Here is a 12,986-nt window from a genome sequence, read left to right on the forward strand (position 1 = left end):
ATACATAAACCGTAATCGGAACAAATCCCTAATCTGAACAACCCCAGTCCCCAATTGATTCCAATTTTCGGTTCACTACTGTATATGGTTTATAGGTAGGTTAGTACAGGAAATAATTACAGTACAATCTCAATAGTAATCTGGCTACTCACTAGTTTCCCATGTTAACTAATATTGGATTACTGACACTTGCCAAACTGTAAAACAACCTTCCAACATGGCATGAAATCAAACCAAGCTACACAACACTCAAACTTGGCAATGATAGTAAGGATTATGTTCATTTCATGCTGCTGAAAACAACACTAAAAATCAGCCCTCCCAAATTTCCCACTGAAAATACTATACCTCCCACTAAATTTAGTGGGATTCCACAATCCAGCAAGCATGTGATTACTGGGGGTACATATTCATCTGAAATGAAAAGTATATATCTAAGATCAGATCAGTCTCATGTGATACAGATTGCTTCTTTCATGTGTTAGTTGATGGAAAGTATGTAAGTAAGATCGAATCATTACTCCCTGACTAAAACTGCTTACATAATGGTAAAATAGTGTTCATGCCATGCATTCTTACCATACAATCTCACAAAACTGTTATTCAATACTTACCATTTATTATCTGATGAACTCAGATGAAAAAAGTAAGTAAAGACATTAAAATAAGTTTTGAATACTTTTCATTGTTGACAGTTAAACATTTCTTTGCTGTCAACTATCAGATTGACTTTAACCATGGAGGTTGTGATCTTTAATATTTGTCTATCTGATCCAAACATTCCTACCCTCCACTGATTAGTTTGACTGTGACACAGTTGATCTTAGATGGCATTTATATATACGAATAGAGATTAATCAGATCAATATAACTCGTTTGTGCACAGGATTTGAATGATCAAAGTAATCTTTAATTAGTTTCATTCAAAATTTATATCCACCCCTGGAGATGAGTGTACATCAATGACAATGTTTTTGACTAATACAATGTACTAATCAACATGCACAAATACAGTGACTCCTTAAAAAAGCATAATATATCCAAATCTGTAATATCTTAATATGACAGATTTGGATATATCACACTTTTTTTAGTTTCCCAAATTTTATTGACCCAAGTGCTTTTAACACTTGGGTCAATAAATTTTAAAATATCAATTTCTATTGAATTTCTTTTTGCAACAAAACACTATTTTATTCCTACTATTGTCCTTGAAACTACCACTGCAGGTGAAACAATAAATTTGTCAAGATCTAAATAACCAAAACAGATGGAAGGATCAATTACATTTATGTTTCCTTTTGATATTAAGTGGTTTGTTTATTGGTTTGAAGTACTGCTTCCATGTTTACAAGTTTCTGTGAATTTGAAATTCCACACCTTTGTGAATTGATGGTTTTGCCTCAATTTACAAAAGATGTGAAATTTCCAACACAGCAAAATTTGTAAGATGATTTCATTTCTGAACAAGAAACTTCTAAAATTTTTTATACATTAGCAACTACTTTGCTTTTTATAAAATTAAAGTAAAAATTTTAAGTTTTGATGTTCTATTATACATTCAATGTTTTTTTTTTAAATTTTCAATTACTGTATTTACTAAAAACAAAAACCTTTCAAATGTGGCACATTTGAAAGGTTTTTGTTTTTATTGAATTTGGATTCCATTAAGCAAGTATTCATTTACTGTATTTACAATTTTTATTCAAAAATATAGATTACAATTTTTAATAAGCAATTTATGAAATACAGTACTGTATAATAAAATTACAACTGATATTGTTTTCATATCAACAGTATTTGTCTTTAAATGTTATTTTAAAAAAATAATGCTAAATGGGTGTTCATAGAAACACATTTAGCATTATTGTTTCTTCAATGTTTACATAAACTTCAATGATATAACCATGAATAAAAATTATTGCAAAATTAAGCTTATTTTATATCAAACATTTGCTGACAAATGAACAGAGGTTACAGATTCCATAGCATTTATAGTCTGTTTAGTATAGATCCAGAATTTTTTGTATAGTTATATCACCCTTGTCGGGAGACAAGTGCAATGTAATGAAGGGCTATGGTACTTTTGTTCCAAATGATTAACCATTGAATTCACTATTCCCAATAGTTCAGCAAACTCTGTAATCCAATACTATTTTAATTCCATAAAATGTTCCATAACTACCAAGACTGCATAATAATGCCACTACAGTACAATTTCCTCTTACATTAGATGTCTTGGAACATTAACAGGCATGTATGGCTGGGCCCTGCTGTACTTTAGTTTTCAAATCTTATTGTTATGAAATTAATAAATGAAAAGGAATACTTACCAGCAGTCTTTGGAACAACATCTGAACGAAGCTGTAAAAAAATTTTAGCATGAATAAAAAAACAAATGGAAAAATCTTGATTTAAAAATTGAGAAAAATTGCTTGTGCATAAGAATTCAATTCAGATACTATAATGAAAATAAACCTCTTGTTTGCTTTCATGATATTCATGTTGGCAAATATTACAAATTTACCTTAAATGCTGCCTTTGCAACATTCATTATTCAATAAATGAAAAATACTCTTACAAGATTAAAGAAAACTCCTACAACTACAGATTAACTGAACAGTTATTACATTTTTATAAATTGTACCCAGTAAATATCTACCACTTGTAATTAATATGAAGATTTAACCTCAACAATGAAATTCATAATCACTTACTATTGAATATTAAACCAGAATGGACGATAATCGGTGATAACCAGACTAAAGAAAAAAAATTACATTAAAATCTGAATTAATAAGTTACAGAAAACTAACTAATTAGTTGGTTGTATTCTCCATTAGCCAAACTAATCATCATTTGATGAGCACACATGTAGCCTACATTCAATTATTTGCCAAACATCACTTTGTTGTGGAAATGAACATTCATCCACAATCTAGAAAATGGACATATCAAACAATTTGTACCACTGCTTTTATAAATACAAATTAGCAAATATATGTTAAAAGAGGGGAAAAATAGAAAAGCCAAATGACTGAATTAACAAACACACTCTTCCAGCAAAATACTTTTCTTGTGGTTTCAAAAAATTGAAACAACAAGAAAAGTATTTTGTAACCACCTCTTTCAGGGGCCTGCCTCAGACTATTACAGAACCAACATTAGCAGAGACTAAAGAGATTTACAAGTACTGTATATTCCATTGATGTCATTTCATTCAAGTTTAACATATTAGAAAATATACTAATTTACAAGCTAAATTACTATTATATATTAAAAATTAAACTTTGAAATTAATAATAGAAGATAAGTATCTCTCATGTACCATAATTACATATATATAAACACCTTGCTCAAATGCAATTTGCTTCTCTTTAGAGGATAATCAACCAATGACTGACAAGCAACTGATGCTGTCTTTATTATTAATGCAATTTCCATTGACTGCAGTATTGAATTCATCTTCCATGCTTCCAAAATTCAGTTTTTGATGTTTAAGACTTATCAGCTTTACATTATCCCTGAATTGACACTAGCACTAAGCCCACTCATATATTGGGCCAGTGTGATTACAAGATTATTGAAGATATACCATGTCAGTGCACTAATTCTACAGGTTGACGATTAGTGAAACTGAAGTAGGATGCCCCCCAAATCTTACCATACATGGAGACTAAATACAACTCCAGAGCTTTATTCTTGATGTTATCTTTAGCATTGAATAATACACACTAGATAGTTGGACTGCACTGGTACACTATCCTAGCATTAATATACAGTAGAGTGTCATTAATCCGAACGATTTTCAGTCGGACTGTGTCGTGCTGAATCGAACGTTTTTGATACTAGATTTACTTCTAAAGTATAATTTTCATGTTTTTATATTCTTCAATATATTTATATTGTTTGTACAAAATAAAAATAATTTTTAACAATACAATAGCCTCGATTATTATTATAAAAATTTCCGTTAGGCTTAAAATCGACGAAAATTCAACACGAAGCGACACGCAACAGAGAAAAATTTGAACATCAGACAGGTTAATATATTTTTTCGTACATAATCAGTTATCTGAACAAATCACTAATCTAAACAACCCCAGTCCCCAATTGATTCGGATTAACGACTCTACTGTATTTGGCGATGTGTATTACACATCACTTAATAAGTCTCTGGTCTGACACACTGACAGACCCATATGATTTCTGGATAGTACCAACCTTCAAATGATACGTGTCAAAATTTCATGACATTCTGACAATTAGTTTACAGGTTACAGTGGTTTTAGCGACCCCAGTTTTGTAATTTTCAAAACAACGGATAAAAAAAGAATTTCGTGTGTTGATTAAACAGTTTTTTGATGAAGAAAATACTGTTGAAGCCAAACAGTGGTCTGATAAGCATTATGGGAGACACTGCATCAGGGAAATCAATTATTATTGACTGGTATGCCGAAGTTAAATGCGATCGTACAAACACCAATGATGCTGAACATGCTGGTCACCCAAAATTGGCAGTTGTTCCAGAAAACATAAAAAAAGTCCACAAAATAGTTTTGAAAGACCATAAATTTAAGTTTCATGAGATAGTTGACACCTTAAAGATATCAGAAGGCAGTGTGTACAATTTTACACAAAAATTTGAGCATGCATAAGTTGCTTTCAAAGTGGGTGCCGCATATGCTCACACCAGACCAAAAACAATGTGTCAACGATTCAGAGCACTGTTTGGAGCTGTTCAAGCAAAACGAGAGAGATTTCTTCTGTCGGTATGTAACAATAGATAAAACATGGATCCATTACTACACACCTAAATCAAAAAGATTGTCAGCTGAGTGGACAGCAGCCGGTGAGTCATCCAAAGCGACCAAAACCTCAAAAGTCAGCAGGCAAGGTTATGGCATCCGTATTTTGGGACGTGCATGGTATTTTGTTCATCAACTATCATGAGAAAGGTAAAACTATCAATAGCAAATATTACATGGCACTATTGGATCGACTGAGTGTAGAAATAAAGAAACAACGCCCTCACACGCAAAAGAAAGTGCTGTTCCACCAAGACAATGCCCCATATCACAAGTCAATGAAAATGATGGTTAAATTGAATGAATTACGCTTTGAATTGCTTTCTCACCCGCTGTACTCTCCAGATCTGGCCCCCAGCAACTACTGGCTTTTTGCAGACATCAAAAAAGATGCTCCAGGAAAAGAAATTTGGCTCAAATGAAGTGATTGCCGAAACTGAGGCCTATTTTGAGAGCAAAGACAAATCATTCTACAAAGAAGGCATCGAAAAGTTAAAGCAGCATTGGAATGAATGTATCACTCTTGAAGGAGATTATGTTGATGAATAAAGTTGAATTTAAAAAAAAAATTGTTTTTCTTAGTTAGACCAGACTTACTGAGTGATGTGCTATGTAGCAGCAGCATCAGATCAAAGATAATTATATGATGTCTGTGCTCATTTTCATGGTTATATAGTAGTGCGTCGATAAGTGGAACGATTTTCAGTCGGACTGTGTCGTGCTGAATCGAATGTTTTTGATACTAAATTTACTTCTAAAGTATAATTTTCATGTTTTTTATATTCTTTAATATATTTATTTTGTTTGTACAAAATGCAGAAATAATTTTTAACGATACGATAGCCTCGATGATTATTATAAAAATTTTCGTTAGGCTTAAAATCGACGAAAATTCAACACGAAGCGACACGCAACGGAGAAAAATTCAACAGGAAGCGATACACAATGGAGAAAATTTTGAACATCGGACAGGTTAATGTATTTTTTCGTACAAAGTCGGAAACTGGAACAAATCATTAACTGGAAGGACTCCAGTCCCCAATTGGTTCCACTTTGATGCTCTACTGTACTTCTAATCTTTTTGGTTTGTTGGTCTGTTGGTCTGTAGAACCAAGCTGAATGTTACAAGCCAGTGCAAGAATAAGTGCTTTGTATCCATGCATTACTGCTATGTTGTTAATATGCTCCAATTTTATCCTAGCTTTGAATTAGTGTAAAAACCTCTATTCATTGCTTTAAATGCAGCCAGCTAATGATGAGTCATTGAAAATGGTAAGAATAAAATCTGGGCTTGTCATACCAGTACACTTGTTTCAGCATTTTCATTCTTTAACATAATGCAGAGATCTAGGAAATGGACTGTTATTGCTAATTTGGTCTATCTTCAACTCAAACCATAGAGATTTAAGCTGTCATTAAGCAGGCCTAGGAGTGCTATTTCCCCTCTGAAAAAGTGAGTTGAAATACAGGAAAAGTGAGTGCAATAGTGAGTGACAAAACAAAGTGAAAACACAGGAAAACTCAGCAAAATAACAGAATAAAAAGAAAATTTTTACTGCTATGGTTAAACACATTTTAAAAATTTCTGTATATACTGTAATACAGTAGCCACTTGTTATTTCGTGCTTTTTTGGTTCCCAAATTTTAAAAGCATTTGAGTCAATAAATTTTAAATTACTAATTGCCACTGAATTTCTATTTGCAACGAAATATGGTATTTTATTTCTACTATTGTCCTTTAAACTACCACTGAAAGTGAAACAATAAATTCGTCAAGACCTAAATATGCTGAAGTGGATAGATCGATCATCATTTTTCCTTTTGATATAAGTTTTATTAGTTTTAAGTACAGTCTCCACATTTACAAGTTTCTGTGAATGTCACACCTTTCTGTGAATTAAAGGTATTGCGTCAATTCACATAAAGATGTGAAATTTCGAATTCACAGCATAATGTGTAAGGAAAAAATCTTTAATTCTGAACAGAACGTTCTAAAATTTTTACACAGTAGTAACTTTATTTTGCTTCTTAGAGAATTTCTACTCTAATTTTGTTTTGATGTTCTATTATATATTCAATGCTTATTTTTTTAAATTTTCGATTACAGCATTTATAATTTTTATTGAAAAATATAAACTACACGAATTTCTAATAAGCAATTTATATAGTACTGTATAATAAAATCGCAATTGATGTTTTGTTTTTATATCGACAGTATTTGTCTTTCATGTCATTGTTAAAGAAACAATACTGCTAAATGGGCGTTCATGGTATCGATGTTTACATAAACGTCAATTAATTCGATATAACCACGAATAAAATTCAGGATTGAAAAACTAAGCTTATTTTATATCAAACACTTGCTGATGAAAGAATAGCAATTCCATAGCTTGTATAATCTGTTTAGTAAAAGCCCAGAATTTTTATTGCTCTGTTATATTGCGTTTTTTTCTGTCTCCCGATAACCAGTGGCTTCTGTATTTCCAGTAAACCATGAATACTTGAAAAGTCTTTAGCTTCTGTAAATAATCAGTCATGAAAGATGTTCTTTTATTAACATTATTCTGGTATTTTCAGCTTCCTTCTTTTTCACTTCCTCTTGCTTTTGAACACTTAACACTAATAAGCATCACACGTGCTGCTTGTACTTCATTCATGTTCTTGCTGTTAATAGCCTCTAGTTTTTTTGTTTGCTGCTTCTAACAAAACTTGGTCTGTCGCATGTATTTCATTTTCTTCTAATTTTTCTGGTTTAAACTCAGCTGTAGTTCCATAATCTTCATGTTACGAACAGCTTTCTTTTGTTCTTCAAAATGTTTGTGCTCTTTTTCCAGTTTCTCTTATTCTTTTAACTTTTTCATTTTCCAATTGTTCTTGATAATTTTTATGCACTGAGGGAGCTAATTTCAGTCGTCCTTTGTAATGGAAACAAGGTGTGGGCTTTGGTCATACATGTTTAGTCCCTCCTTAACAATCAAAAGTGAATTAAGCATTCTTTCCAACACTGATGCTCTATCAGGAGAAAGCACCCTGTGTAAAATTGACCCCCCTCTCTCATGGGAACGGGATTTTGATTTCACTAATTTGGCTATACTGGGATATTTATCATTATCAGAAACTTTTTTTAATGCTTCGAGATGTGTAAATATTGATTTCAAAATAAAATAAATATATTCCAAATAATATAAGTAAAATAATATTTTATTAATGATTTCATGAATAACAAGGAACTTTTTCCTGCAGATGAATAAAAACAAACATCGTTGCAACGTTAACCTTTTGGAAAGCGTGTGAAAATTTCTCACAAGCAATTACGTGTTGTACTTTTTACAACACTTCGAATATTTTAATTTATTTGGTAAATTTTATATGTATATATGAATTTACATTTTCGTTTACTTTTTTAGTCTCTCAGTTAATGCACAATTATAATCAGCATAAGAGAAAAGATTAAAAAATGAATATTTCACAAGTAATCACACATTTTATGAAAATAATACTATATGGAATAATTATACTTGGTCAATTTAAACACACATTTAGGAAGATATAGATGTAATTTAACGTTAACAATGTGCTATGAAATCATTAAAATAACTTTAACTCAAGTTATTTAAGAAATTATTTACAGATAAATCAAGTAAAAAAATATTTTTGTAAACGACAACTCCATAACCCAATTGTTAATTAAAACCAAATAATCTGCCAAATTATAACATTCTAAAACATTTGCTGATCGTTTCAGAATTCACTTCCTTCCAGGCGTTTTTTAATTCATTTAACTGCATCCAAAACAGTCAGTTGTTTATCAAGTTGTGTTGCACTTTCCATCCGAACAAGCAAAAATTTTACAAGTTCTTTTCTGTATAGTATCTTGAACTCCCGGATTACGCCCTGATCTAATAATTGAAGGTGGCTCGTAGTGTCAGGCGGAAGAAATTTCAATTCAACATCCAAAAGTGAAATCATGGGGTTGGCAGGCAGCATTGTCCAGAAAAAGTAAAATTTTCCTGTTTTGGCTCATTTTTTCATTTAATTTTTCTATCCATTCTTGAAAAATGTCTGCTGTCATCCAAGCTCTGGAGTTGGCTTTCCAGGTCACGCCCAAAGTTGCGACGTCAATACCTTTAAAGCATCTAGGACCAGGTCGAAGTGACTTAAAAATGACAAATGCTGGTTCTTTCTCTTCTAATGCATTAGAGATAGTGGAACTGAGTTGAGCGCCACCTGTACGCAGGCAAAGAAACTGCTTCGGGAAAACACGTGCGTCTTTGGGTTGGATACGTAATGAAACACGGTGCTTCTTTTCTACCTGTGATAATGAACCACAGCTTTATGCCACATAAAAATTCAAAAAATAACTGTTGTGTGGTCGGTTGTAGTGTTACCTATATTTACCTATATTACTGCGCCGCCAGGTACAAAGTTTTATTCGTTCCCGAATGAACAATACCCTGGGAGGAAAGAGAAATGGCTGGCTGCAATTTAATTCCTGAGGTTAACTATATAATGATGTGTTGCATTCTAACCAATCTTCTGTTATAAAACCTTAGTTGGCTCTATTTTAAATTTAGTTCTCAAATGTAAACTTTAACAAAATAATATAAAAGAAAAAAGAAAATTGCTAATCTGACAGTTATTAATTGGCATGTGATGTGATATTCGAATTTAAGAGATCTGTGGAAGAAAGGAGTAAGAAGCAAAATTAGTATTTTGAGGAAATGACGATAAAAGTTCTCCCTGTTAATACAATACTATTAGCTACTGCTATAGTCCTCATTGAAGCTCCTCTATATATATATATACAGGGTGGGCCAGCGAAAACGAAACGGCAGAGTATTCGTGTTCGTCCAAGCAAAGCGCTCGGACAGGTCGATTTTACTTTCGAGGGGACATCTTTTGCAATAAAGTTTTTGCGATTCTGAATATTAACTAAACAAACATTTTTTTCGAAAAAAATGTTTGTTTAGTTAATACAAAATAAATGAGTTTTTAAAATTTTTTGTTGTCTGTTGTATTCAGAATCGCAAAAACCTTATTGCAAAAGATGTCCCCTCGAGCAAAAGATCGACCTGTCCGAGCGCTTTGCTTGGACGAACACGAAAACTCTGCCGTTTCGTTTTCGCTGGCCCACCCTGTATATGGTTAGTTATAAATTTCATTATTTACCATGCAATGGATATACAGTTTGCTTCTTCCACACCACCCTTTAAATCGTACAAAATTAAGAGTATAATAAATATTAGAATATTAATACTGCTCAGTCCTAATGATCTACAGTCATTTCTCGAGTTATGACGAAAAACTTACATTTTTAAAATTTTTTAATGAATCAATTTTTTAGTTTTCGTCAAATATATATCATATACATATATATCTTGCACGCTTCTGACGATTGATTGCGTCATCTTTAGTTTTGTTGTATCCTTCGCGTGTGCTTATGTAAGATGGCTAACTGTTTTGTTGTAAGTACAGTCACTTCTCGACTTACGTCCGAAGTTGCAGAACCGAGCCCCGTCGTAAGCCGAGAAGTGAATGTATTGACTAATGCAGGCATTAATTTGACCGTAAACTGCTGTATGTATGTACTGTACATATATTATTTAAATATATACTTATAATATATAAGTTTATAATTTATCAAATTTCTATTTATTAAAATATATTCAGTGTTACATGTAACATACAAAATTCATACAGGATAAATTCATATATTGCAAGAACGCTATTATACCTCAACAACAATCAAATGAACAAAACGTTGAAACAAAAGTAATGAACATGAAGTACTAAACTTTAAAATTATCATATTGAAAAATCACTGGTAAGATCATCATCAGAATCTTCCTCACTAGAATGTTTTGGTATGGTTGAAGCAGATGGTTTCCAAGTGTAACGTTTCATCGTTGTTGCTTTTAAGTAGCTCCTTTGCTAATAACAGTGCTTCACAAGAATCGGTAAGAACTCGATTTTGTATTTAGTTTTTATTAAATTTAATTGCAAAAAATACGTTCAACTGCTGAATGAGGAAGTAATAAAAGCATCTATTTACTGCCAAAGTAAAAAATATAGAAATATAGAATAAAAACGAATGTTTTGAAAGGTACTAAATTAAAAGGAAAGGTATTAGGATTTCATAAATAGTACAAGGAAATTGGTGTTGGGTATCTTGATACTGGAACAAGTAAAAATGTACTAGATTAGTGCAAAAGTATTAGGTGGAACAACACTGGTGCCAGCTTTGTAGCCCCGATTCTGTTACCTGGCGTCGCCGCTAGAGGTGCCTCGATCTAGTTTCGTCGTTCCTTCCACTAGCTCTATAGCAAAACAATTAGAGTCCGGCGTTCTTTCGCCATATTGCCTCCTGAACACTTCCTCTTTTCGATTAAAGTTTTATCCAGAATGGCACGAAAAAAGTCCTGTTTCGTCTGTGTTATAGACATGGCGAAATCATATCCATCTATCATCGAAAGAACACACTGTTTCCAATCTTCTACGTTAACTTGATTGGCGTCACCACTTTCACCACACAAGGAACGATGAACAATGTTATGACACTTCCGGAAACTTTCCAGCCATTCATTGCTGGCACAAAACGACGAAATCCCTAATTTTTCTGCAAATTCACGTCCTTTTGCCTGAATGATTGGTCCATTCAAAGGAATCCGTTTAGCACTTGCATTTTGAAACCACTCCCATATCAATTTCTCTCTTCACTCGGCTACTTTCTTTTTCATTTGCTATCCTTGTTTCTATTCCTTTCCCATTCCTCCAGTATAGACTTTTGTTGCAAAATTTTGAAAATTTGTTTTTCAACAGTTAAATCTATCTGCTAATCTCTGTTGTAATAAGCCATTTTCACTTTCTGTAATAACTTTAATACGACCTTCAAACGACAGCACTTCGCATCTCTCGTGTTTCCAACATTTTAGAACAGAAATGAGTTTTCTTTGTAGCTGGACTAATCCATTAACACCTGCAACTAATTTCAAGAGTGGGAGAAGTGCCCGAGATGGGTTCGAACAAGAGTTTAGAATAGATACATTCGGGGAAGTGGTCGTTTATTACAGTTGTTGTATGTTGTTTCGGACGAAAAATCGCTGCCCGCGGTCGCGTTAATGGTGGTCGTTTAATACAGGTAACTTATACGACGACTATGTATAAACTATTCCGTGCCAGAAATTTTTGCCCGTTTTGACAGGTGCCCGTCGAATGCAGGTAATCGCCTAAACAGTTTTCACTGTACTGTATTTTGAATTTAAAAGAGGCAGCAGTGTTGTCAGCTTGAGAGATTAATCTCTCCGCATAGTGTGTTTTCCCCTGTAAAAGGATTTTAGTGATTATCTTAGAAAACAGCCAAAAACGCAGGGATGCTTAGAATACTTATTTTTAAACTCTGTAGAAGGAAATGCAATTCGGAAGACAGATTTTGACAGATTTTGAAAATATGGCATGAGTACATAACTTTACTCAACACTGGCTTCTGAATTTGTAATGAGAGGGATTTTTTAAGTACCTAAAGGATTTTTTTACATACGTGAAATAAATTTTTGTTTCCTATAACCTATTAACACTGAGCAGCAGTTGCGATTTTGAGTCCCTCTCAGGGCCGCGCATTTCAGGTGGTTCCAGAAAATTTTATTTCGATAGTCAGATAATTCGGCAGATCGTTTGGCTTTAAAATTACAGTGGTGCCTCATATAACTTACTTAATCCGTTCCAGGTGCACGTCCGTTAAGTGAAACGTCCGTTATACGAAACGCATTTTTCCATAGAAATACATGTTAAAACATCTAATTCGTTCCGCAGCATAAAATAACCGTACTGTATCATAAAAAATGAACATGGCGGTGCGTTCTTTTATTCCTCCGCGTAACCCCGCGCGAGCTACATCCGTTTAAAAATTCCTGCGAAACGCGTTCCTAAATTCCGGTGGGAGTGCACGCCGACGAACGGCAAAAACGGTCGCTTGTAGCAGTAGTTTACGGTGGAAAGCAACATGGCATCCTCCGTGGCTCAGATAGTTTCGTTTCCGGTTCCATTACGTGGTTTTATGAATGAGAATTTAAAAATTGTGAAAGCGCGAGTTAGCGCACGCGGTGATGTGTCTGTATAAATTTTTTTTCGAGGCTATTTTGAATGCTCTTTGAACAAGTAATCCATTTTATGGTTATATTT

At 33.1% G+C, this 12,986-nt stretch overlaps 1 protein-coding gene across 1 annotated transcript in view; it reads right to left on the reverse strand.

Annotated features, from left to right (window-relative positions):
* Nucleotides 1–12,986, reverse strand: part of LOC136973982 (peptidyl-prolyl cis-trans isomerase) — a 28,553-nt gene that overhangs the window by 9,049 nt on the left and 6,518 nt on the right. The window contains exon 2 of the mRNA XM_067268761.1: nt 2,334–2,364. Coding sequence (XP_067124862.1) covers nt 2,334–2,364 — 31 coding nt within the window. The remainder of the gene's footprint in view (nt 1–2,333; nt 2,365–12,986) is intronic.

Source organism: Centruroides vittatus, unplaced genomic scaffold, assembly GCF_030686945.1.
Source record: "Centruroides vittatus isolate TY-2023 unplaced genomic scaffold, ASM3068694v2 contig_3343, whole genome shotgun sequence".
Taxonomy (NCBI): Eukaryota; Metazoa; Arthropoda; class Arachnida; order Scorpiones; family Buthidae; genus Centruroides; species Centruroides vittatus.